The 27,832-nt window shown below is 50.4% G+C and overlaps 1 protein-coding gene across 2 annotated transcripts in view; it reads right to left on the bottom strand.

The window, feature by feature from the left end:
• SEPTIN9 (septin 9) overlaps nt 1-26,975 on the bottom strand; it is a 119,138-nt gene extending 92,163 nt beyond the window's left edge. Inside the window, exons 1-2 of one of the 2 annotated variants that reach the window (XM_082775254.1) lie at nt 26,595-26,975; nt 1,865-1,921 (exon numbers count right to left, since the gene is read on the bottom strand). In XM_082775254.1, coding sequence (XP_082631380.1) covers nt 1,865-1,921; nt 26,595-26,616 — 79 coding nt within the window. In that variant the 5' untranslated portion in view covers nt 26,617-26,975. The remainder of the gene's footprint in view (nt 1-1,864; nt 1,922-26,594) is intronic. The other variant, XM_082775256.1, reaches the window with a different exon arrangement.
• Nucleotides 26,976-27,832: the final 857 nt, after the last annotated feature.

The following is a 27,832-nucleotide window of genomic DNA, read 5'->3' as shown; positions in this document are numbered from 1 at the left end:
GGCTTGAACAAACGTGCTGTGTCTTTCAATTTAGATTCTCCACACTTCAGTTACCTTTGGAGCTGTACCAAATCCCCTTTCTGTCCTTGGACATATGTATACGAAAACACACGATGCGAGGGCTGCGACGGCAGCTTTGTTTTCGCACATGCAGGAGATAAACACGCAATTCAGTTCAGAACCAGCAGCTTCTGCACCGGTGGCCAAGTTTTGGAGCGGCAGCTTTGAAGCACAGCTCAGCTCCCTGCTCCCGGGCCCAGACCAGCACTGCGACTCCACGCAATGCATTTCTCCAGCCATTTGCTATTAGCTTGTGGCACAAAGGCCTGCTCTGACCATATTTACGTCCTCCCACCGATACATCGCAACGCCCACATCGGAGACCTCTGAGGTCCGTAGAAGGCTCCCAGTCTGGAGCAGTGAGCGTCCCAGCAGCAGGATCGTGTCACGGCGCACGACGTCCCCTGTTACCTTGCCTGGGCTGTATCTGGAAGACCTGCCTCTGTGTTTATCTCTAGCTTTTGATGAAGGCCAGGCAGGCAGTGTCACAGCTTCCCAAGTGGCTAAGTGCACCCTTGTCCAGATGTCTGTGACTAATCCCCATGCCGCGTGTGCTCAAGCCTTGATACAGCAAAATGCTGAAGTCACCGCTCCAGGAAGGCTTTCCGAGGGTGGCTTTCCCCCCAGCACGGAGGGAAAAGCTGACAAAGACTGTTTTGATAAGTACATCTGGGAGCTGAGACAGGATATGAGGGCTGAGAAGATGAATTGAAATAGCAAACAGAGCCCAGAGGGAGTGACTGTGAGTGACAGAGACCAAGGGAACAGGAGCGGGTGGAAGCCCTGAACCAAACGTGGCCAGCACGGGGTGCTGAGGAGGCAAGCGGGGCTCTCGGGGTACAGCAAGCAGCAGAGGTGACTGTCGGCATCCCAGAGAAAGTGAAGAGGCAATGCCAAAGGGAAGGTCAAACAGACTAAAGGAAGGAAGAGGTGAAGGAAGATATCAGCTGCACCAAAAGAAAGGGAAAATCCATGGTATACAGGAGACCATGATTCCAGAGCCAGATGCTGCCCCACGTGGAGCAGCACAAGTCCATCAGAGGGACTAGCAGAGCCAGCAAAAAGGGCCAGCAAAAAGGAAAAGCCTAGAACGGGGCTATCCCAGCTTCCTGTTGTGTGCTTTAGATAAGAGGGAAATTTTCTGCCAGCATCAGGGACCTGTCTGTGTGCCTGAGCGCTCCCAGCAGTGTCACACACATGAACAACTCAGCAAATGGTCCCAGGTACCCCAGGCGCTAAGATTGCTGCCGCTGCTTTCCAGAGGCTGGGAAACACCTTCTCTGAGAAAGGAACCCTCCCACTCGCTTCCTTCTGAATCAGAAACAGCCTCAGAAACATTAAACTGCAATTAGGAGTGTAAATTAGTCACAAGCACACATAATCCATAAATCTCCACATCCAATAAAAAATAATAGCTAAGGAGAGCAAGAGAGAGCTACTAATTGCTAAAGCTATATTTCAACCTCAGGCCATTCCTGCTTTCTGCTACCTGGTGTCAGACCCCTTGAGTTAAGATGGCTTTCTAATTATTCTCTCTGGATCATTATTCAGTAAGTAATTAATCTTTTATTTTATATTGCTCTCTCTTTTCAGTTATTTTATATATACTGCTCTCTTTTCTATACATGCTGCTCTCTCCCTGCAGCAGAGAGCTCTGCATTTATTGGCAGCCAGTATTCAACGCACAGGAGGCAGGAGATGTGCTTTCTGCAGTCACCTCTTGCATTCTCCCAGCCCATTTTGTTATCGTTGTTTGTTTTTATTGGATGAGGCAGATTCACAAGGAAAGATTCACATAACTTACTTGGACTCGTCTGGTCACTGAGTCTCCGCAGTCTCCCACTGGAAGTCCGGGTGATTCCTAAAGCAAGAAGAAGGTTTGCATGGGCTAAGGGAGTTCATGTGGAGAGCATATGTGGAGCAATCTCCACGCTACAACTACAGCTGGTAAGGCACGTATTCTGTTGGGAATCTCCTGTGCAATCTGCGAGGGAAGGAATGTTGCATGTAATAAATGTAATAAAAATGAGCACCTCAGGGATGGGGCATCCACAGTTGCTCTGGGCAACCTGTTCCAGTGCCTCGCCACCCTATGAGTGAAGAATTTCCTTCTTATATCTAATCTAACACTCCCCTCTTTTAGTTTAAAACCATTCCCCCTTGTCCTATCATTATATGCCTGAGCAAAAAGTTGCTCTCCATCTTTTTTATAAGCCCCTTTTTCAGTCCCTTTGGATGTAGCATCCTGGGAACACACTGTCTCTGAGAACTCTGCTGTGGGACAGGACTGGCCGAAACACCTGATGGATCACTTGTTGCAGGCAGATGCTAAACCAGAATACAGCGATCCAGATGTTGGGCTAATTTTGCTAAGTCTTTTTTCAACTAAAATGTTTCCTTTGTGTTCACTGGGGTAGCAGATGGTTAATTCACATGCATTGTGCTGGAGAAAGATCGTGTGGAAAGCTTAACTCACCCTTCATCACACATTATTTTGAAAGACAAAAAGCAGACAGACCTGTCTCCTTCATTCCCATAGCAATCGCTGTCTGAAATAGGTAACGCCTGCATGCCTGCCGGTCTCCCAGGCTCACAGAATCACAACAGGATCACTCAGGATGGAAATCACCTTCAGGATCACTGAGTCCAACCATCACCTGGACCTACTGAGTCCCATCACTAAACCATGTCCCTCAGAGCCACATCTGCACATCTCTGAAATGCCTTCGGGGATGGGAACTCCACCACCTCCCTGGGCAGCCCATTCCAACACTTGGCCAGCCTCTCCATGGAGAAATTCTTCCGAACGCCCAATTTAAATCTCCCCAGATCAACCTGTGACTGTTTCCTTGTTTCACACAAGACAGAAGGGCACGCAGCTACAGCATCATTTCTAATCCATCAGCAACTCACTCACTTTCTCTGCACTCCCAGCAGCTTTTTGGTGAAGGTCACAATGCTCAGCCCCCTGGTGGGCCAAAAAAAAAATCAACGAGAACAAAATTTCATGGCAACAAGCCTTTGATTAAAGCTTAGCCATCTGCAGAAACTGTAACCCGATCAGTGCCTCAGCTTCCCTTCTTTTACTTTTTTATTTTATTTTTTAGCACAATAGAAGTGGACAGGAAAAGAATCAGCACAAAGCCTGCCAGAGCACACACCAAGACTGTCAGTTGGGATATCTACTCTGCCAACAGGTAAGAGATTTCCAGATTTGTTAGGCGGTGTTATATAATTACAAATGATTTACTTTAAACAAATATCCCCTCTTCTCAACGTCTACCAGATCTGTTGCACAATACGCAAAAAGAATAAAGCAGCAGCACCATTATAAGCTGCAAAACATCCTGAAACTGTGATATCTGACACAGCCACAACCTTACAAACCTTGTCAGCTGTAGGAATTTGCATCATACACAAAAGAGGAAAAAAAAAATATAAAAGGCAGGAAAACTTTCATACCAGTGAGCCCGCGATGGAGGGAGGGAGGGAAGGGAAAAGTGCTGCCTGGCAACTCGACATGGAAAAAATGCCTCACGTTCAGAAGCCTCTGCTTGTATATATGCATACGTGTGTGCATTTTCTCTCTCCCTTTCCTTTTTTAATATAAAAAGCCTCTGTGCCTACGAAGCCAGGCGGCTGAACCGCAGGGCTGGTCCCAGGGAGCGGCAGAGCTGCCTGCCGCAGGAAGCCCCGGCCAGCACCGCCCGGAGCCATTCCCCCCCCCAAGTTCTGCACCCTGCCAGCAGGTCCTGGCCCCCACCAGCCAGAAACCCATCTGGGACCATCCGGCCATGCTGCAAACACCCAGGTCATCCTCCCGAGAGCTTCACCTGCACTGCCACAGAGCGCTCTGCTGCTGCGCACATCCCTCAGCCCACAGCTTCCATTACTCCGAGAGAAGGGCTGGAATTTCCAGGCGCTCTTGCACTATAATCAGCATTAAACATTTTAACCAGTATCATATTTTTGTTTCTTTTAAACACAGTGCCTCATTTTTTCTCAATTATTTCCTCCTCCTAAATGCCTGTTGCTCTGGCAGGGATGACAGGGCATGTTTCCCGTGCCCAGCAGGGTTTTAAATGCCACTTCAGATGAGCTGCAAGAGAGCTCGAGCCCTGGCTCAGCTCCTTGCAGGGAACCAACACCTCTGCTCTGCGTGCAGGCAAGGTGAGGCACTGAAACCTGGCTTTCATAATTGCTGAAAAAAAGAGGAGGAAAAGGTCCCTTATGGGTGGCATGCTGAACAACGCAGATATGCAGCCATGCTGAGCTAGTTAAATACATCCTTTCATGTTCAAAGACTTCATTCAGTCTGCGGGAAAGCAGGATGGAAGCAGAGCGAGAAGCTTACAAGCTTGGACAGGATCGCACATAGGAAATAGGCTTTATTCCCTTTAGCAACAACTCCAGTGGAAAAACACACATACGACTTGGAGTGTCCAAGGCAGCCCGGCCGTCAGAGCATCCATGAACGACTGGCTGAGCATGTACTTTTATGCAAACATTTCTGAGAGGTTTGCTTATCTGCCCTGTCTCGCAGGTTTTCTCTGGGGATGTGCAAATACCATTTGCAAGCTTTTTAAACAGGTAACTGAAAAGGTGGGCAAAAAACAGACTTGTATTGGAGGCAGGAGTAGAAGGAAGCTTTCCTGACGGCTGCTGCTCCAGCCCCTGGGTCACACAATAACCCACAATAATGCTGTTAATCCCCTTTCAACAGAAGGGAAAACAAGGAGCAAAACACCAATTCATCCAGGCTGGCCAACACCTTAAGAGCAAATCTGGAAAGGGGAGGTAGTGGCCTCCAGTCCAAACACAGCAGGCTACTCCGTGGTGCCACGCTGCCCTGCCACTGAGCGAGGATCCTGACTCCGTCCTGGAAAGCAGATAAACAGCAGGGAAAGCTGGCGGGCCGGCAGGACAGAAGAGAAGATCTGTCAAAAAATAAATAAATGAGAAAGCAATAGCTAAAAATATGCTGCTCTGAACACGCTGCCAGGAAGCCAGCAATGTGGCGTGCTGACAGGATTCCGGGGTTACCTCTATTTATAGCGTGGACGCAGCAGGCTGAGCCCCAGTTTTCGGCTGTGGGGCTGTGAACCAAAAATCAAAGGTTTCCACCCCAGACATAGCGTCTATGAGCCCTCCCTCTCCACACTGTTCAAGTGCCCTCGGGCCATCCTATAAATTTATTGTAGCACACTGGCCTAAGAAACATGATGAAATGTGCTTTATTTGGTTGAAATTTGGAATGCTTCCCCACACCCCAGCAGGATGACTTCAAACTGGAAGAGTCCAGCAGCTAAAATAGGTCGATCCAAGAACAGCTCATTCAGCCCGGCGGATGTGTCAGAGCAGCACAGAATTATAACTTTCACAGAGCTTCGCCTCACCTTGGCTGGCTGGCTGGACAATACTTTCTCACATTCCATAATCGAGGACTAATTCCCTCCAGATCCTCATGGCACCCAAGAGGAGCAGCAGTACTGAAGGCTCTAGGGAACCTGCTTTGGCAAGGGGTTGGACCCGATGATCTCTTGAGGTCCCTTCCAACCCCTACAACTCCGTAACATAGCACACCGTTGACGTACAGCATTCCAGCACTGCGATGGGAGCATTTCATAGATCCTTGCCCCGATGTGGGGGTGCAGACATGGCGCAGGGCAGCAGTGAGACTGGATTCAGTGTGTCTGGGAAAGTTATCCCTACTGCAGCGTGTCCTTTCCAGTTGGCTTGGCTAGCACTAACAAGATGTTAGACATGCCACAGATGTTCAACTGCAATACGGGCAGCATGTACATTCTCCAAAGCAAATCAGAGTTTTTGCATGGTAAATCCCAAACTTTCTACATGCACATGCACTGGTGACAAGGCCACTTGAAATCTATTTTCGCTTCGCAGTGAGTGCTTCATGCCACTACACTCATACCATGCAGAAATCAAAGAACAAATGAGCAATTTCCATTATGAAGAGAAACCACGGGGTGAGGACAAACAATAGAAGATGTAGCCCAGGAACTTGCTCTCTACACATTCCAGTAAAAACAAAAAACAAACAAACAAAGGAACCCAAACCAAGCAAGGGTCGCGGTGGAACAGGATGGGCCAAAACCAGCAGGAGTCGTCCCATGCTGCTGGAGTCAGCAAAGCGGCACCAGCTCATCCGAGCAGCCAGCACGACCTTTGCTTCCGTTAAATGTAGTTACTGGTGGGTCTGAGGTCAGAGAACTCAGCTTCCTTCTTCAGAATGAGCACGGCAGGGTGTCTGGACAGCACTGGAGACGTCTCCATCCAAGACCAGCGCCCTCCCACAGACACCCAAGCTCCCTCCTGGGGTGTGTTTGTCTGGGCCAGGCCACAGAGCCCTCCCCAGGCCCCACCAACAGAGGACCTGGGGTTGGGAGACCCCCAGCACAACAACACCTCAGTGGTGTCCACAGCACAAGCAGTTTTGGAGCAAAAGACGACATTTTAGGCTCCGCTCTCTCCAGTAGTGGCCCCCAACCCCATCTCCTCTAATCCACCCTGCCCTCCGTTGTCACCAATGCTGTCTGCTGGGGAGGACATGGCACCAAGGATGTCACCTCGCTTGCCCTGCAGGGGATGCACAGCTGGCACAGGTGTCCAGATGGACTGCTGGGACAGTTTTCCGCCCCCTTTTGAGATCTGCATATCCATCACATTACACTCAGGACCATCTGTTCAGGACCATACAGCGCGAATTCTCCCTCATTTTATCTACATCGCAGGTACTGCCCAGATAGCAAGAGACCTGTCGTCACCAGCAGCTGCATCCCTTCCTGCTCCACAAGGACAAGCTCTAAAAGCTCCTTAGATAAATGACTGGAGAAGTCTTCACCAGTAACAGAGCTGTGAGCAGAGGGAGGAGAGCCCACCCGGGGCTCGATCCGCAGTGCACAACCAACGGTGGCTTCTCCAACGTACCAGAGGAGGTGCTGGAGACTGAGCTGCACATTTTGTAATGCCAACATTGGGCTTCACCTTCAGAAGCAGAGCCCTGCAGTCAGAGCTTGCAGAGCCACGGGGTCACTGGAGGCAGCTGGGGACTGCGAGGGAAAGGCGCCTGCTTGCAGAGCAGGAAAATAAGTCTCTATTGCTTCAAACCCAGCTCCAGCGAACCACACAATTACAGCTTCACTTTTATTAACTTGAAATCCACTTGCAACATTAACCTCAAAAGGAGTATGTATGAAAAAAAAATAAAAAGGAAAAAAAAAATCATGCCTATTTCCAGCACTAATCAGAAACATGCGCTGAAGGATAAAGACACTTTTCTCGTTTCTGTGTAATGGAGACTCTTTCCAAAGAAGCTGAGCACAGCTAGAAAGAAACTTCAACCCATGTGCACGGCTTCATTCTGGATCAAATATCTCTGGCAGCAAACTGAGCTTTTCACAGGGATGGAGGATGCCTTGGCTGTTCCCAAGGGGCACAAGTGACCAACTCGGGAGGGATCGATGCAGCTCGTGCCCTGCGGGCACCGAAAGCAGTTCCGCACCTCGTCCCGTGAACCCTGTGCCATCACCAGCTTGCTCATGTTTACAGGCACCAGACAGCCCTGCTCAGCAGCACAGCACCATTAACACAACCAGAGCCATGAGTTCACATGTAGGAAAAAAAGGGCCCATAGCTGGATCAGAGAGCCCTCGAGGAAACCTCAGGAAAAATAGCATGAGCAAAATGCAAATATTCCTCCTACGTTATGCTTCTGGCAGGTGCCAAGTGCATGCTCACACTAAAAAAAATATCACTCCAAAAGCTTATGCTAATGATAAGAGGCAGCAGGAGTTAAGCCTTTTTTTTTTTTTTTTTTTTTTTTTTTTTCCTGAAGTTCGAATGGTTTCCCCCAGCCAACAACTGGGCTGCTGGACACAACAAAGGGCTAAGCAGGGAACGGGCTTGGCCTGGCATTCCACCTCCCATCGCATTTAGGCTTTGATTCAAGCTTTTAACCCCAACTGCAGCAGCTCTCAGGAAATCAATTAACACAGCCACAGAACTGGAGGCCAGGGAAGATCAGTTAAAGCTGCCCGGCCTGACCCCCAGACCCACACCACGTGTTTGTACCCAGACATCCTGAGCCATGCCCGGCTGATCGTGCTCAAACCTAAGGTTTGTCAGAGACATTCAACCTCTGTGTCAAGACTGAAACACCACAACAGCCCCAGCTTGCTTTGGTAGGTTGCTCAATACCTAAAACATCCTTCAAACAGTGCAGAGACCATCCCCTTCCCTGCATATTTGTTCTTGGGTGAGCAAACTCAATCCTCAGGTACTGAGTTGACAGAAATACAGCATTTCACCACTGTATGTCACGGTCTGCTCTTTACTATCCACAAAGCCCTAGACAGCTGATAGCCATTGAGAGATATGCTGGCCAACCATGAAAGCGCAAAAAAATTAGCACAAGCACAAGTTTTTCTTATGAAAAAGCCTGTTAGTCATCATCTGTGATCCGTCTGGTTGGAGCATTTCAGTAATCTGACGGGGCAGCAGGAAGGGTGCCACGTCACCACACTGACATATCCGAGGATTTGCACAAATGCATGTTTATAATGCAAGCATCCACACAGATTGGAAGGGACTGGCAAAAGTGGGTCTTGCGTATGTGCTGTCAGTTTTGCTGATTAACACAATTCTTTTCTATAGCAGCAGGGTGGAAGAGAAAAAGATTATAAAGGAACAGAAAACTTCTTGCGAAGCCATGCTGACTGGGAAAGGAACTTGTGTGTACTGTCAAGTCTAAAATCATTTCCAGTTCACTGCTGAAGTTAACCAGATTTCTGAAGAGATGTTGTCCCTCTAAATTCAACCTGTCCTCACCACTCTCCTCATCTGCAAGCAGCCTTCACCTTCTGAAACCCAAGAGAGGGAAGCAGCAGGACCTGTGAAGTTCCACAGTGTCCTCGTGGCCTCTTTGCTAACTGAGTGGGATGTGCAGGGCTCAGCCACCACAGAGCAGCTTGGGCCTGGTCCCTGCATTTCTGCAGAACCTGCAGCCTCCCAGCAGAGGGGAGAGGGGGAAGGCACTGAACTCACCCACGCTGTGGCCTTGCTCAAAGAAGGAAATAATCAACCTCTTACATTAACCAGCTGCCACAAGAGCTTCTGCAAGCTAAAAATGTGTTAGTTAATGATTACCTTTAATAGCACGAGAGTACCCAAGTGCCTGAATGGATGAGGGAGAGGGCTTAGCATGCAAAGCACTAAGCAAACAGAGAATGAAACAAATGATCGCTGCTCACCCCTTTCCCCTCGAGTTCCAAAAACCCCTAAACATTTACAGCAGCCAGACTCATGTGTGCCCCGGACTTTCCCAGGTTCATCTGGCAATAGCCATCGATTAGTTGGAGAAAAACGCTGTCAGATTTAAAAGACGGGAAAGGAATTTTAAAACTGCAGTGTGGTATTTCCATATGGATCGAATACTCCCACCAAGGCACCCCGCTGCTCTCCTCCCCTCTCCCCACAGGCCCGCACCGCTCTGGCCACGCAGCAGAACTGGTGCAAGCTTCCCACCCCTGCATCTGGCTCTCTGCTGTGCTCCAACGCTGCACAGCTTTATCACACTAAGCAGCAGCGTGTTATTTTTTTGGGGGGAGGGAAGAAATCATCCTTAGTTAAGATTTTAAATCCATTTCTTGCCACCTTCGTGCAACACCAATGCAAATTTTATTTTCCAGCTGCACACACTGCTTTCCTGCTCTTATTTTGGACAAGCACAGGTCCCAAACTACTACTCCAGAGGGTCCCCCTGCAACAAGCATCCCTGGATTTCTCGTTGGAGCCCTGCAAGCCTGAGGCTGCCATCAGGATGTAATACAGATCCCTTCTGTTTGCCACGCTCTGAAAGGCAAATGTTGATTTTTCCCAGAGTAATGGGAGTGAATAAGGGAGAAAAGGCAGAACAAAGAGGCAGCGGCTCACTGACCAAAGTGCTGCCGCCAACAAAGGGTGGAGGTGAGGAGTTCTCCTGAGCCATGGTGACCAGACAGGGTGACCAGCCAGAGAGCTTGGCCAGCAGGACTCCGGGAACAGCCCTGAAGATTGCCCAGCCTAAATGAGCAACTGCTTGTTCACAGCTGGAGGAGGTAAGGGGCAGCCTTCACCAATTAGGTTTTCAGACCAGAGTCTGTCTCTGGAGACACTGCTGAGGGAGAAACTCAGCCAGGAATTTTGCTTAGATGCAAACACACAAGTTCAAGTCCAAATGCCCTTTTCCTCCACCTGGTCCAAGAGCTGCTCCGCTGCCACTGTGCAGCGTCCAGACAAAGGCACTGGAGGCAGGTAAAGGAGCAGCCAAGAGACCGGAGTCACTAAACCCTACTCCTCCCTAGCCAGAGTCTCTGACAGATACACAGGGTCACAATTTTCAACAGTCTGGCCACGTGCTTGACAACAAGTAAGGTGGGAAAAGCTGTAAAAGCACGAGCAAACTTTTCTCTCCGTATCAAACACCCACACCAATGCGCCGTGGGTTCCACCTGGAGCTGATTCAGCAAAGCATCCCTAACAGCAGCCTGAGCACACACACTCGGCCATCTGGATCACTTCAGTGGGAGCCTTGTGATCTGCTGCTATTACACAGAGCTGCCTGGAAGCCAGAAAACCCTACACCCAAACTGCAGCCCAGAAACCAGCTCCCTTGGTAGCCCCGCATAAGAAATTTAAGCTCAGATTGCAGCTACCCCCTTGGGACAAACACCCCCGTTCTTTCATCTGTCTTTAACAACAACCCCAGCAGCATCTTGATGCTCTGCTCATTTGAAAAGCAGCTGCCCCAGGAAGAAGACACAGAGGATGGCCAGGGAGGACGAGCTCAGCTGCAGGGACAAGCCATTGGCACGGCCACGAGCCAGGAACCCTCCGCTGCTGCCACAGCTCGGCGCACGTAACTCTCCTCCTCCACGTATCCTTTTCTCTGCTTTTAAAATGAGGTGTCAAACACTTTCCTCTGCTTATATCCTTCCTGCTCCTATATTATTTAACATTTTTACATTTTAGCTGTACTGTAAGGGATGACTCAGGCACTATCTATAGCTTCCAGAAGCAACGTCCACTGCCCTTAAATATCAGGGAAGAAGGGAAGTTACAATTTGAGACTACCATGAGGCCCTAGATTCATATAATTGAGTTTTTTCCCCCCTATAAAATCTGCCCAGAAGTAGCCAAGGCAATCCAATTTCATAAGCTAGTAACATTCTTTGAATGTTTTCCCTTGTATCTTACAATTATATTTAATAGTGGCTGTAGCAGGGAAATTGGAATAGAAGAGGACTTCAGCCAATTCTTAGGAAGTATTTGAGTGCCTAATGCTGCAGATCAGCTTACACCAGAGTTTGCAAAAGCGCCTTTATGAACAGTAGTGTGACTCCATCTCTATCCTGAGAGGGCCTGAACATCCCCAAAACATCAATGCTGCATTTCCAGTTCCCTCTTCCAAGTCCGACAGACCTGCAGAAAGACAGACTGCAGCCCCCAGGGCAGCTACATGAGCACTAGGGGCTGTGTCTGGGAGGCCTCAGCGGTGAGATTGAATTTCGTGCAACCTCCCACCTCCCCCATCCCTCATACAAAACACGTTTAAAGGCGCTCGCAGAGGGGCTGGCTTCTGGGGAGCGCCCATGGCCCGTACCGAGCCCCACATCTGTCGTGTCCTGCTGAGTAAAGCACACCCCCAGCACGAGAGCACTAACTTCAGACTTTTATTGATCGAAAACTGGACACGGAAACAACCTATGTGTTAATATCTTATTAGCTTATCCTGTTAAAGCTTTGTCAGGGAGCAAATAAGTCTCGGCCCAACACAGAACTAGGCTCTCCCAGCCGTTGGCTCTGCAGAGAGGGCGAAGGAAAAACACAAAGGGGCTCAGCTACATGCACCCAGTTTTAGGACCCCCCCACAATATCATCCTGATGGCATGCTCTCCTCCTGGGCCACGAGCAGACCCCGTGCAGCCCCTTCCTCTAAGGGATTCCTGCAGCTGGCAGCAAGGAGTGGGCTCTGGGAGGGCAGCGTAAAGCACCTGGCACCTGGGCACAGCTCAGCCCTGGCGAAAGGCAGGGTGAAATCACTCCTGGCACAGGTGGAAACCATTTCAAAGCACCGAGCACTGCCTGCAACCTTTGAGGAAGTTTTTCTCTGATAGAAGAGGGGCTTGCACAGAGACACAAAGCCTATTCTGTAGGACTGCCTGAAAGGCAGCATTGTACGCGGCCTGCCCGGTGTAACGGAGCCAGGCAGCAGAGGTCGAGGCAGAATCCAAAATTCCTTCCACGAGTCCCTCACCACGAAGATACAAATTTTCAGCCTCCACTATGAAAATACTCAGCAAAAAAAAATGCTGCTGCTGCTATTCAGGTGACACGGATGTATGCCAAGCCCCCTCATCATGCAGAGGACCCCAGCACTGCAAAATGCGTGGACCTGCAGCACATGCAGTGAAACAGGCTGTGCGTGACCTGCTATTGATCAGTTTGAACCATTTCCAGACATTTTGGGTCAGAGAGGAGGTACAGGTTATTAGTCTGAAGGGAGCTGAGTGAATAGCAATCCAGTCTGAACCCACTTCATCTCCAGGAATAGGAAGATTTACTTTGTTTTCCTTTCTTTTGCCTAATCAGCAGTGGGATGAAGCGGGTGAGAAGAACTGAAAGGCAGGGGGTTCAGAGCTCCCCTGGGCTCTATGTGGTGTGGCAGCAAGGCCTCGAGCACACCACAATGCCCGACTGCCTCGTGCCATGGGCATGGCACACACAAACTGCTGCTGGCCACACCTGGAAGGGTTTTCCCTGCCTGGAGGCTCAGGTCACCACCACTGACCACTTCCAGAGCTTATTAGACAAGCTGGCTTCTCACAAGCCACACCTTCTGATGCCTCTGGAGATGACTCCAAGACCTCCAGCTCAACCTGCCCCAGCCCTTGGCTTCTCCTGGGGGAGCATCACCAAGGCTGCAGCATCCCCAGGCAGCCCTAACCGCAGGATTGACCAGGGGAGGATGCTCTGGGGGGGGCTGGAATTCCTGCCTTATCTCCAGGGGCTGAGTTCATGGGGAGAAAATGTTTCTGTGTTGTCTCAGCCAGCTTCCTGCTGGCATCTCTCTTCCTCTCCACAAAAGCACCTCTTTGTGAACACTTTTGGAGCCAGAAAGTGCTGTTCGTTGGTACAGACTAAACAGATTTAGCAGTTCTGAGACTCAGGACCTGCGGCGGTGCCTCTCCTTAACGCAGCACAGCTGTGCCTCAGCCAGGTGAACGGGACCAGCCCCAAGGGATGCTGCCACGCGTGACACAAAGCAGCCCCCTCCTGCACAGCTGCCAACCAGTAGCCACGTGCTTTAGCCCTGTGAAGGAAGGATGCCTGCTCTGCAGGATGACAACCCGAATCTCAGCAGGCCTGGGTTTGACTCCTCTCTCTGCCGCAGATGCTTGGAGCCCCAGGCAGCACCTGCCTGAGCATTTATAGACATAACATTTGAGCAAGAGCCCCAGACACCCTTCACAGAGCAGAAACAGGCACCGCAGCTGCTGATTCACCTCCACCCTGAGATGGAAGATAGGGGGATCAGCCCCACAGCCCCCAGCTGGAGAGTCTGCAGGCACCGGCTCTGATCCGGAGCTGCTTTTAGATGGATGAACTTAGATGGCAAAATTAAATTCAACCTTGGACTTTTCCCAGCCTCAGTCCTCTGTAATACAGCAGATTGGCTCTTTTGGAGCTTTACGAGCAATGTATAAACGACTCGGGACTTAAATTTGCAGTAATAATCACCCCTTGGGTTATCTGACAGTCATTAGACAAGGAGCAGAGGCAGGATATCTGATTAGGGCATAATCTGGCCTCACAAACGGAATGAAACAACTTCTTTCTCCGTAGCTCATTTTCCTCAGCAGTAAGGTGGCCGTAATCACATTTCCTACACAGAGTCTGTGAGGTGCCTCCCCTAGACACTCGGGAAGGCTTTGGGAGCACCAGGGAAAAGTGATGTGTATTCACAGTGCCCCAGCCCTTCTGCAGGGCTCTGCACCAGGGACAAGCAGGGAGCACGGCCCCTACCAGGGGAGCCTCGTGCTCCAGGGGACCATGAGGAATGGCCACGTCCCTCCCCAGGGGGACCTGTCACACCCCAAGTGCCCTGTGTGTAACCTCCAGGTGCTGGGCATCTGCCACCACCAGCTTATTCCATAAGTGAGGGATTTAGAAACAAAAACCAGCTGAACCAGTGTTTAATCTCGCAAAGATTATGACACAATTTGAAAAGCAGCTGAGGCTGTGGAGTACCCAAAACACAGATCTTGGCTTGGTTCACAGTTTTATTCTGCCCACAGTCTACAGGCAGCAGGGCTTGGATGCCTCCAGGATGCTCTGAGGGACTTTGCTGAGGGTTTTTAACCCGAAGTCTGATTTCTCAGCTGTGCTTTGGCCTAAGGATATAGCATTCATTAACCACCTGAAATGTGAAATACAGAATTATAAAAGACAAAAATAATCCCATACTGGGATGAAATGGTAGTATGTTAGAAAATACTAGAATTCAAATAAATCCCAATACAGTGGAAATGGACAAAAACCACCCAAACAGGATGCGGTGCAATTCAGCAAGGACCAGCACAAAGGTCTAACCCACATCCTAGATGCCCTCAAGCCAGTGGCTGCAGGAGGTTCCTATGAAAGATTCAGATCTTGTGTGGGCTGAATCACCAGATTTTATCAGCAGCAGCTACAGAAATAGCTGAGGGTGACAAGTTCTCCAAGCAGGTGCTTGCAGGGAGGTGGGATGGAGCCGACTGCGAATCGAGGTGTGGGAGGCTGTCAGAGCCCTGTGAGAGAGGGCTGGCAGCATCCAGGCTGGCTTCCCCTGCCCCAGGAGCAGAAATTCACCTTGCAGAAGCTGCGGATTAGAGCTGCTCCCTCTGCAAACCTCTAACGCCGTGCGCTGGATCCTCAACATGAAAAGCCACCGGGTACCAAGCAGAGCAGCTCTGCTTCCAGAGCTTGTTGCACTTAATCAGACAGTTTGCCTGGAGTCCTACCACATGCTCAGGCTTCCCTCCTGTGTAAGAAACAAGGACAGAGCAGCTACAAGAGCCAGAAAGCCTGACCCTGTGCTGCATGCTTTGCAGCAGCCTGCCCACTCCCAGCAGATTCACACAGCTCCAGAGCCCAGACATCCCTGCAGCCCCACGAGCACAGAGCCTCCTGGAAACACCCAGACATTCCCCATCGAACAGGGCCAACAGAAGGCCCTCCAGGCTGTGTTAATAAGCCCCAATTTTGCCACAAAACTGAGAGCTCCTTGGAATCGGACAACATGCCGTGTGCCACCTGCTCGGCTCCACGTGACTGCCAGGTATCGGCTTAGAGGGAAACGCAAACAAACCCACCCCTGCACGCCTCCGAGAAATTCAAACAAGGTCATCTCCAGATGGCAGGCAGGAGGGCACAGAACACCCGGGGTAAAGCAGCCGCCCCGGTGCCAGCAGCCCAGAGCCAGAGGCGAGCAGGAGGAGGAAAGGCACAGCTCACCGGCACGCATCTCAGCAGCCTCCTCTCCATGTGCTTATTGCCACACTGAGCTCAAGGTGTCTGAACACCACCTCTCCCCCTCTCCTGACCCACTGTGCTCCATCCAGTGGTACCTTTTGCAATAAAACGTGCACGTTCAAACACCACCCAACTCCTGGTCCTGAAGGGCTTGACCTAAGAAACCTGTGGGTTTGTTTTTTTTCCTGTAGTTGTCATTTTTGCTGTCCTGCTGAGAATTAAAACCAACACCACACATTCTAATGTATATCAAAAGCAGCACAATTCCTGTGTTTAGGGGCCTGGGCTCTGTCTGGCAAGTACAAAGAGAGCCCTGCATCCTCTACCTGTGCTGTGCTTATACAAGGGAAGCTCCAAAGATGACCCTACAAACTGTTTATGGCTCCTGTGCTAGTGATGGCAAGGGTGAACTCCCATGCAGGTGTTTAACCTCGCTGTGAAGTGTTCAAAGAGCAGAAATCATCAATAAAAGCTTCTCTCTCTGCTCACAAGAACTCAAACTACCTCCTCACCAGACTACCTGTAATAACACAAATACAACCGTGAAACAATCCAGGTGCTACTTGTAGAGCTGTTACCTCCTCGGAGGGCATCACAGCTCTCTTCCTGCATCCCACCCAGTATGACCCAGTAAAACTTCTGGGTATTCTGATTCATTTTTGCAGACCTCACTAAAGAATTTGCTTACCTTTGTCTTGATGTTTTCTCTTGCATCTTTACAAGAGTTCACACCTCTCCTCTACCTGCCCTGGAGCTGAGCAGCTTTGGCCCAGCAGCCCACAGCACCCAGTTCGCTTCCTGTCCCCAAGTTCCCTGCCTTCAGGGCAAGTTAAGAACACACTGCAGAAATGATAAAAATATCTGTAAACCCTCCACAATCAAGGCTTAGAGCAAAGAACAGCATGTCCTAGATCTCACCCACATGCCCAGGGTGTCTGAGGAGCGAACATGCTTGGTTTGTCCGGAAAGTTTCTGTTTCTTCCTTCGCTGCTCCTCATCCCAGAGCTGCATCCTCCAGGGCTGCATCCTCCCCTCCTGCTCTGCCCTCTCTCCTGCCCTTCTCCTGGAGGCTCTTTTCTCCCAGATCTGTGTGGTACACAGGGCCAGCCAGCACTGCTTCTGCTTTTCCACTCCCTGCTTCTGCCATCCCTGCCCTGCAGGAGGGGGGGTTTCAGAGGGGCTTCACACACAGAAGTGTCCCCGGAAGGGAATGAGGGGACTTGGCTTTTACCCAGGACTAAGGTTGGGTTTTCCTCCTAGAGGCTGTGGCTGATGTCCCACACCAATCCTCCAGCTCCTTGCTTCCCGTGTACAGAGCTGCCAGCCCTCCTCCTGTGCTACAAACCCTGCCGACAGCATCCCACAAAAATCCCACAAGTGAACAGGAGCAGTTTGTGAAAGGATCTAATGCAGATGCCTCCCATAACAAACACCCAGCATGTTACCGCAAGAGGTTTTTCTGGCCTATATCCATTCCTGGGTGCTCCTGTGCTTATATTCATGCCCCAAAGGGCATAAGAGGCTCAGTAAAATCTGAACATTAATCCTGACAGATTATGAAACAGCTTCTTAACCATTCCTTCTCCACCATGACTTAAGCGCAGGGCTCTTGTTATTCCATGATGATCTTAAAGAAGTCAGAAAAAACAACCAAAAAAATAATTCAGCTATCCTCCCCTCTGCCACCCACCTCCCCTGCTGCCCCTAAAATCATGGCATTTATTACTAAACCTTGCTGTGTGATGCTGATTCCCAGGACAGGGGCTGACACGAGCAGCAGAGCAGCTCTGCCATGCAGGAGCACTCAAAGCCTTTGCAGATAGATTGAAGGCAGGACAGCTCATCCTTCATACCCTGAGCTGCAGAAATCAGCTGTCGGATTATTTCACATCACTGTTCAGAGGTTTATCTGACAACAAAAATCCACTCCGGGAGATAAATCCCAGCCTCATGTTGCAGCTGCCAAGGGGAAGGGAGAGACCACCCAAGCCATGACATCCCCTTAGAACCGTGCAGCACCAACAGCCTTCCCCTACTCAGATGTGGGACTTGCCAACTAAAGCATCTCACTTGTCAGTACAGCAATCTGAGAAAATGTTTACAGATGCAGATGTAGCTGAATGACAATTAATGTCAAAGGACAATTAGCTACAGCAATGTTAGCCCTTTGGGCTGCGCAAGTCTGATCTATTCAGTAAATATGCAGCACTTTCGAGAGCTGTAACCTACCCACTGAAAACAAAAACAGGCACTTGAAATCAAAGGGTAGGATGCAGTGGGTTTGGTACAGCTTAGGCACAACTCAAACTCACATCTCTGTGTTATGCCTGCTTTGATAAAAACACGTTCTTAAACACGTGAAGGCAGGACACCAGAGGGGAAAAATCCCTTCATGCGGCAAACAGGGCTGTGAGAGCACATAGCAAAGGTCTGATTTTAAGGATTTCCTGGTGCTTCTAGCAACTGACCTCAGATAAAAGCAATACAGCACACGTGACTCCCTTTATTGTCAGGACACCAAAGATCAGGGAGGTCAGAAAGCTTCCCCAAAGCAAAGCAGAGGACTGGGAGAACCACAGCGTTTCAGGAAAAGCAGCAACGTCAGATTTCCACACTCCAAGTTAATGAATAGAGTTCCAGACTCACTGATTTGAAAAAACAGTTGCTTTTGATTTTAAAGATTGAAAGTCATCTTGGAGGGGAAAAAGGGCAATCAGATATTAGGAAGCAAAGCCCTCGGATAGCCCTGGAGCATGCCAGCCCCAGAGAAGCTGGGTGTGCCCCCATCCAAGCCAGTGCAGGACACTTGCTCCTCACGTGAGCGCATGCTCTTCATGCCCACATCTGTATCCTTCCTGCAGGCAAGCCAAAGCCTCCAGCCATGTTAACTCACAGCTTTTCATCGGCCTTAAACTCACTTGACTAAATCCCTGCAACCTCCCATGGTCTATCACGTGCAGCTCCTTTGTCCTGACTTGTAACTCGCCGAGATCTGTTATTCTTCTCAGCAACTTTTCTCTGTACATGTCCAGGCACTTTTAACTTGGCTGCTGAGTCATTCAACAACAGCTCTTGGCTGTAATTGCTGAGGGCATCTTGTACTCATTTCCTTTGTTTATTCTGTGCATTATATAAGGCTATAGGCAATCCCCATTTCCCTTGATAACGGCAAAAATAAACTCGCACCCAGGGGCTGCTCTTGAGGATTAGGACTCCAGCTTGCTCCCCAGGCAGGCATGCTTGGGGTTTCTCCAGCACTGCTGCTGCAGCCTGCAAAGGGACGTAAGGGATGTAAGGGATGTGGCTTCAGGCCCTGCGAGAGGACAACGCTGTGCCAGGGACTCACTGTGTCTCCAGCAGCTGATTTGGGTTCAGCCCCGTGGCCACAGCAGGATCTGATCTCTTCCCAGGGAAGGCTGGTTTGGTTCCTCTGCTCACCAGCCCCAACAAACACTGTCTCCCCCTGGGAACCAGAGCCCGAGCTCTGCTGTTCCCTCAGTCCCCAGAATAGCAAAACTCCCACACCAGGAAATTATGGACCTTCTCGAGCATTACCATGACCTTTTTATTTTATTTTATTTCCATTATGCTTTTAACTGACTCCTCCCTCTACACTCCTTCTCTAAACAAACCTCCAAGCTGCACAAAGTGTTTCCTGTAAATAATACTCATCTGGCATGGACAAGGAGAGGGGAACAAAACCCTTTTGCTGCTAGTTGCAGCTTGCAACAGCCTCTCAAGTTCAGCTCCCATCTGGGAGCCTTGAAGGCAGTGCCATGTTGGAGGGGAAGGAAGGGACAGTCACATGCTCTGGACAGCAGCTCTGAAACTGCCCTCCCCAGAATGGGAAACTCAGGTCAGAGGTAATGTGTACTGTGCCTCAGACTGCAGTAACACAACGAGCAGTGCTAATGCTAGAGTGATAACTTCAGTGAGCCCCTTCTGCCCAGCTGCTTTCCCAAATGTTGCACCACTGGGCAAAAAAATCCCTTTCCCTTCCTCCTGTTACCATCACACACTGATGTTGTACTTTGTGTGACAGCGAAAACTGCCTTATAGGCACAAAGCCAGGAATCCCTTTTGGGCTGCTGCAGGGACAGACTGGGTGTTCCCAGGCTGCACTGAACCCCCCTCTTAAGTGTCAGATTTTTAAAGGGCACTTCAAGCCATCGTTCATCCCTGTTTTGCTCTCAAATCAGGCTGGGAGCTGCAGAGCTGGGTCTCAGCACTGACAGAGAGCACGAGGCATCGCATCCACGGACAAGGCAGGGCTGGTGAGCATCACCCCTAGGGACAGACAGATCCCACCCTCCCCAGCATGTCCCAGGTTGCTTAGAAAAAGAAAGTGGAGACTGCACAGCTCTCTAATGTGTTAAAGCTTCACAAGCTGCACTTCCATCCATGGCAATACAAAGTCCTGTGCTATTCCACAGACTTTGCCCCGGACGTGGTTCTGGCCTTAAGCTGCAAAAGCCATTACTACTCTGGCACGTGCTAAAAGGAGGCATGTAGGAGGCATGTTAACATCATGCAGAAAGCTCTGCTCACTATCTGGTATGAGCAGCACCGCTCCCTAGGAGCTTTCCCTGCCTCACAGCAAGCAGTGGCTGGGCAGAGGGGAGCCAACGCTGAGCCTCCACCAGTCTGAGCTGTGGCCAGGCACAACTTCTGCACTGGTCAGCAGCAGGGAAGGGAGCAGGAGCTGCACACAGGCCAAGGGCAAGTCCAGGAGCATGCCAACAGTGATGGAAGTACAGGAGGAAAGAAAGGAATGTCCTTAGCTCCCCTTTCCTTGTCACTTGTGTACCTGCTTGCCATGGAATTGCTCTGCAGCATTTCCTCACTGCACATGGCACTTCTTGTCCTTGCCCATCCTGAGCAGCACTGAAGATGATGATGGTATTCTGTGAGAACAGCTTCTCACCCCATCAGGCCCTGGACAGCTTTCTTCTTTCTACATATCACAATTTCTTATGTGGCTTTCTCAGCAGGCTGGATTCCTCTGCTTCTCTGAACCTTCCTAGCAGTCATTGGGATGTTTCCTACCCAAACAAAGCTCCAGCACTGCCCGTACATGCAGCCAAACCTGGCAGTGGCAGAGCACCCAGCCCAACCTGTCAGGCTGATCCTGCCACCCCGGCTCCGTGTGACACTGCCGTTGGAGAACCGTTCTGCTAACATCACATCAATCATCTCAAGCCATCAGAAACATGACTGCAACACAGGGTGTGTTGACACCTAGAGCAATATATTCTGTCAGCATGTGGGTCCGATATAACAACTGTGCTTTGTATTGAACCTCCTGCGCTTGCCTTTCAATTTCTGCAACAAGCAGAGAGGTGAGTTTTCCAGGAGTGACGCCAGGTGCCATCAACAGCTCTATCTGCTGAGCCACAGAAAGGCACGGAAAGGCCTCAAAGGCTGCTGAGGGTTTGTCCAAGCACCAAGGTGCTTTGCCCCTTGGAGACACCAAGAATTTGTAGGACTCTGGGAAAATTACTAACAAAAGAGGAGGATAGGCACATTAGAGATCTAGTTCTGTATCGCACACCTTCTCCATTTTAGAAATAATCAAAGTACTCAAAGGTTTTTGGACATTAACTTCATAGTGCAAACCTGCTATTGAGAAATCTAGAGGCACGGGGAGGGAAAGATGTGCATTTTCACCCTATAGCCCTGCAGCACTCAGCCTGTGGTAGCCCTTCTCTCCGGGTGCCCTGAATGCTGCTGTAGCTCATACAACACTGGGGCAGCAGCCAGCAAGGATGTCAGAGGCCACATCCAACCCTCACACAGCAAAGGGAAGTGGCTCAGGCAGGGACGGAGCAGCAACTGGCTTGTTGTGATGGATCAAGTGGTAAAAAAATAAATAAATGAAGGGGGCTGGGGAAAAAAGCCCACCAGGCAGAACGTGTAAACACGACGAGGCACCGAGGCCGTTGTTTACTGGTTGGAAAATGTGAGTGAGGCATGGACTAATCAGAGATGCAGTTCCTAAAACAATAAGTGAGTGTTTGCCATACAGAAACTGGATCGTGCCTGTTTTCTCTTTTGTTTAGGGATTTAAAGCAAGAATAGGGGGCCGTGGACATTTGGTATCAGCCAGCTTTCACACAGATCTGACTTATGGCTTCTTTTAAGTCCATGCAGCTGACCAAGCCAACCTGTAGACCTTTCAGCATCCTGAAAACAAGATACAAAGCCCTTTGTGCACCAGCCTCCTGCTATTCTTGGATTATCAATAAAGTTCATTTTGCAGTCCTTATTTTCCTTCCTGTTACGTCAGTAACACAAGGTATCACAATGCCCACACCAAACCCAGTAATGCACAACTTGTAAAGCCTGAAGTTTTGACCATGATGTCAGGACTGGCACTCCTGGGGAAGTTCACCCCACGGTGGCACTGCCAGTGCCATCATCCCATCCTCTCCCCGCTTTCCTCCTGCCCCTTCAGGTCTCCAGCATTTGCATTGACTTGACAAGTGCTTCAGCTCTGCTGCTGGAGGAAAAGGCAAGAAGCCAGCTTGGGCTTTACTGCTCTGCCCATTTTCTGGGTGCAGGAGATTTTTGTTACTCCTGCTGTTCTGCAGAAGCCTTCCCAAAGGCTGGTGCGTTTCCCTCACTGCAAGCTATTTGCACAAGCACTACGCAGCTGTGCCAGTGCCAGCCGTACCTGCTCCTTCACCAGTTCCCTGCTGAATAACTGCAAAGTGCTTCGGTCTCAATACACAGAGGCTGACCACTTCCTTGCAACAGATGCACCAGGAATATGCTTCAGTGCATCAGGCAGCTTTGTTTCATCCAGGGATAACAAGTGGAAATAGTGCGAGGGGGCAGTTCGTTCAGCTGACCTGGCAGAGGCGTTGCTTGCACCGAATTCAGGTTTGGAGCAATAGGTTTGAACAGCCACAGACTGAGGATGCAGCTTCCTCTGGCTGCTCGCAAATCCCCAGCGCAGTCATTTATTTGTGAGAGCTTGTTGGCCCAGCAACGCAGCTTCGGGAGACTAAGAGCTATCTGGGAGTTTGAGCTCAAGGAAATGGCTTTCTACATATTTCAAAACAAAATATTGGAAGTTTCTGTTAAAAAAACGACAATTTAAATTAAATCAGTGTTTTTGTTGGATCCAAGCTCTATTTTTTTTTTCCCTTGATACTACAGCTTGAACAAGGAACTACAAAATAAAAAATAAAAAAATAAAAAATCAGCCTGAACAACCTTGCTCATTTTTCCATGGCTTAGACAAACAAAATGCCACTTGGCTCTGAGGACACTGGGTCTGGCTCAGGAGAGAACAATGGGGCTCTGCAAGCCCCGTGTCATCTCCGCCCCACCTAGCAGCTTTTATCACAGCAAGGTTAAAAGCCACGGGGGGAATTACACCAGGCCTCTCATGTGCAGTGTCAGCCTGGAAAAGATTCCCTCTTGAATTTTCCCATCTCAGCTGTACCGAGGCCCCTCTCAGCAGGCGCCTGCCCAGCCACAACCCCTGATGCTTGCTTTTAGGGGGGGCCAAGCCTACCCACCGCCCTTCACTGTGCTTCGGTGAGCTCCTGCATTTCCTGCCAGATGATCTCTTGCTGCACTGCACATCCCAGGGCTATCCCAGCTGCCGTGCTCTGCAGCGCTCCCGTCACCACCAAGAGCAGCACTTCCCTGGAGGCAGCTGCCTGGTGCTTTGGGGACGTGGCTCTGGCAGCAGGCACCAAGCAGCTGGCATTGGGCTCTTCGAGTTGGAGCTCAAGGTCACCCACATGTCCCTGGAAATGCACCTCAGCTGTTTGCTGTCTTCAGCCACACAGCAAAGCAGATTTATCAGGGCCTCATCTTCAGTCACTTGCCTTCCCTATCCTGTTGTGCGTGTTTTATAGGGAATCTGTTTGTGAGTCATGATGAAGGGAAAAAAAAAATCCCGAATCCTAATGCAACCATCAGGTCAGTTCCCTGTTACTTCTGCATTTTTCCCTATAACCTTAGCTCATATGCAAGCAGTTATTTCTAAATACGTGCCTTACCAATAAAATAGGACTTGATAATTAAGGTAAGGGTGGGTCACATATGACAGTTCTGCAGCTACTGCAATTATTGCAACCCTTATTTCAGCATATGCCAACTTACAAACCTGAAACTGTAAGCAGTCTTTGGCTAAAACAGTTTGCATCATTCTTGAAAATGCCTATAAAATATTGTGGCATTTGTCATGAATCCTGTCTGTTGCTTCTTTGGCAATGCAACTGTGCTTGAGTAATGGAAAATGAGAACCCAAAAACCCTTTAAAAAATAATATTTCAGGACAACTAAAATAACTTAGAAGAAACTCTCCTTTTCTCAAGCATCTGAAATAATAGACATCCCTAAAGCAAACATTTAGGAGTTGGCTTCAGCAGTGGTTATTGCTCATTTTTAACTTGCTGTGTAAAATCCCTTTTTTGCCCTCTTCTCTCCTCTTGCCAGGAAGTTCCAGAAGACAGCTGCGGGCTGAGCTCCAGCGCCTGCAGCTACAGCACAAAGGTCTGAAAGTCTCGTTATCAGTAAGAGGTAAAGCATCCGAAGGCGAGCACTATCCCAACCACACCTATATGGCATGTGCTCAAGAGCTGTAGCAGACGGGTAATAATTTCCCCTGAAGGTCTTCAGCAAAGGTAAACCTCGCCTGAGGTGGGGAGCAGCCTGCTAACAGAGCACACCACAAAGCGTTGCTGCGTTAACAGAGGAGGACGGGGTGGAGCTTCAGCCCCACAAAGTCGTGAAATCTTCTGGTTAGGTTCATTGGAAGCTGGTCCACCACATAAATTCAGAATATATGGAAGAGGCAAGGACGGGATGCTCCCTAACCTCAAAGAGGGGTTGAGGAAGCTGTTTCTTTTGTCCTAATTTTAGGGCAGTTTCTCAGCAAAGCAATGAGTTTCCAGGCTGTCAAGGCTGCCAGGACGGTGCTTGAGAAGTGAGGCTTTGCACTGAGAACTTGCTCGTCTGTCATCTCCCTGCTTTCTCTATCCGTAGAAAGCCTGGAGGCTCTGCAGCGCTCTGTACCTCTTACTTGTCTCTTGGATTCCAAATGTATTTCCCCAAAGCAAGTCACCGCTGCTGCTCCCCGATTTGTAAAGCCATCAGATTTAGAGGATAAGGAGGGCTGGCTCTGCCTGGCACACAGGTGGCAGCTCTCCAAAGGCCTCCATGGCGCAGTGGGTGATTCACCGAGTGCTTTTCTTCCCCATGAGCCAGGGGAGGTAGGGCCCCAGCTCAGCACAACAGGGATTTTCACGACCAGAAGCAGAGCCTCTGCAACACACACATCAGGGCTGCTTGCGAGAGCTGTCTGTGCTTTGGTGGTGGTCAGCGTGCAATTGTGCTGTTGTTTTAACTGGCTAATGCAATTCTTCCCTTCCTTTATTTTTTTTGTTTGTTTGTTTTTGTAAATAACTGCCATGTACCAAATCAAAACTGCAGGCAAACAGAGTTTCCAAAATATGATTGCAGTCCCTTTCTGAATTAAAGGTACTGGCCAGATGTCAGTTGATCTTCATTGCAACACCAAACTAACGCTAATTTAGACACTGACCAGAGATACAATCACATCATGGGCTTTGTGGTGCCACAGCTTCACTCCAGCACAATTAGCCCAAAGCAAACAAAACAATTAAGGAATACACAGCTTCATCCCTGAGAAGCCTTAATTTCAGGTCCAAAACTAACAGCTTTTCCTTCAGCCCCCCAGCTACTCCCACACCTGTTCCTGCACTGCTCCTGTCTGCTCCAGGGCCCCTTCAGCCACTGTGAGCAGCACCTCAGGAGGCCTGTACAAACAGCAGCTTTCCCTAGGTGCAATTCATCACCATTAACACCAACTTTAATCTATTACAACATGTTAATAACCATTCTTAGCCCTTCCCAGGTTCCTGGCACATATGCCCTAAGAAAAATTCCCTGGCAGTCCATTCAGCCACTTGTGTAAGAGAAATATACTACGGGGAAATGCTCCTGACTCTAACAAACAGGCAGCAGCATCACACGGGGGTTTCTGAGCACAATCACCAGCTCCCTCAGCTCCACTGAGTCCCGCGGGCCATTACATGGCTCCGGTGACCGCCGCACCGCGGCTGCCCAGACGCGTGACTCAGGACGAAGACCAGCACCATGACACCGTGTTCCCAAAGCAGGCAGGGTGAAGCCAGGGCAGAACAGGGCTTGCAGAGCAGAGTCATGGGCTGGAAGCCGGAGCCAAACAGAAATATGCTGCAGAGCCAAAGCCTGCACCAAGAAGAGCTGCCAGAGGGCACCAAGCTGCACGGGGCAAGCCACGGACCTGTCACAGGACACACGTCCATGCTGTCATGCACCAGCCACCTCTCAGGGCTGCTGGCAAGACTTCAGAGAAAGCTCTGAGAAAAGCTGGCAGCTGTGGCTTCTCGCTCCCAGGTCAGCTGGGGAGGAAGGTGCCTGAGGGAGCCCCAGGAAGTCATGGGCATGGAGTCCTCACCTGGCAGGGCAAGACCACAAAGCTGGGGTGAGGAGGAGGAGGAGGAGGAGGGAGGAAGAATCCCGTGGTGTCTGGGGTCCCAGCTCTTCTGCACAGGGCAGCCGGGAGCCCCACCAGCCCTGAGGCTGGTGTCACAAGCAATAGCACTGTCCTGTTTTAATTTCAGGCTGCCACTCGGCACTGGAGTCAGCCTCGTATGGCCCAGGTGCTTTCTGAACAACAAGCTCCGTGCCACAACAGCTGAGTTTTGGCTCTCACAAGCTACTTCCCTTGACTTGTTTTGCTTTTTAAGTCTTTTCTACTTGTCAACAAGGTTTGTTTGCACAGAGCAAAACAGCTCCTTTCTCCAGTACAGAGCCGCTTGCAGGGAGAGGGGCTCGTGCAAGCCAGACTTGAGCTTTTAAACTTTCTTCTTTTCCCAGGACAGACCCAAAGGGAGAGAGCCGAGAGGAGAGAGGCGCAGACGGGGCGGCCGCTTGCTCACCTGAATACGCTGATTTCCTCATGCTGTTCCTTCGAGCTGCTCATAGGAAGGGCAGCCAGCGCCGGGACGGCTCCGCCAGCTGTCCCCGGGGTGCTGTGCCACGGGCTCAGTCCTTTTGTTGGCGCAGGCAGGGCCGGGGAGGAGACGCGCACGCCGCCACCGCATCCACGCGCGCGGCTGCAGCCGAGGGGCAGCCCAGCGCTCCCATTAATTAGCGCACACCTTGCCTAATCACGCACTCGGTTATGGGCTGTTCCAACTCTCCTGGCACCGGCAGGGGTAGAGCAGGGCTCAGCCTCCCCGGCGGCTGCACGTTATCGCCCTAGGAAACAAAGGGGATCTGTGGGTTACTGCTGCCGGTAGCCAGCCCTGGAAGACGCGGTGCGGTCGGTCAGCGCGGCAGGGGGAGAAGAAAGGGAATTTCGTGCCTCCAGCCCGGCACACCCCACAGCTTTGACTCGGCCCCCGGCTGCCAAAAGAGCTCAGGTCAGCGCTGTTCTCAAGCCAGGCAGTTCCCAGCTCAAAGTGCACGAGCGGCCGTCGGCGCCCAGCAGCACCAACAGCTCTCCCCTCGCCGAGCCCAGGCGTAAAGGGCTCGTTCAGGGCTGCAGGTCGAGTGAGACGCTTCTGCAGGCTCACACCATGGGGAGAGCTCCCCACGAGTCCCGGATCAAATAACTGGCTTCCCAATGCACGGGGATCTGGCAGCCCCCTCCCTGTTACCCAGCTTTTATTTGGGGAAGGGAGGCTCCAGGTGGAATTCCTCCTGTGCCTCAGCACACGGGGCTGTGGGGAGAGCAGGCGTGCTCTGGATCAGTCCCTGGTGAAACACCTGTTGGACAATTAGTGACACAAACGCAGTAAAGCTGGGGGCCTTATTAACACAGACGGGAAGGAGCAGCAAATTAAGGCTAGCAATGACTAAAGGCACACTGAGGTGCAGGAAGAGGGACGGAGCTGATCACAGCAGAGATTTCCCCTGCCTGGGAGACTGGGAGATGAGTCACCCACAGAGGTGCGGAGCCTGAGTCCCAGCCATGAGACACTTCCACCAGCGTAAAGGCAGGGGTTGCTACGAAGGGGTTTTTGGTTTGCTCCCTCTTGTTTTCTCTTTGTAGTTTTGGACTTCTCCATAGCAGAACTCTCCTTCACCCCATCCCTAATGCTGGCATCTACCAGGGACAGAGAAACAGTGGATGGTTTGCAAGGTTACAGTGCTATCTGTATTTGATACCATT

The sequence above is a fragment of the Aythya marila genome (assembly GCF_965140915.1).
Source record: "Aythya marila genome assembly, chromosome: 18".
Lineage (NCBI taxonomy): Eukaryota > Metazoa > Chordata > Aves > Anseriformes > Anatidae > Aythya > Aythya marila.
The sequence above is the reverse complement of the archived record's forward strand: the minus strand, read 5'-3'. Positions and strand labels throughout refer to the sequence as shown.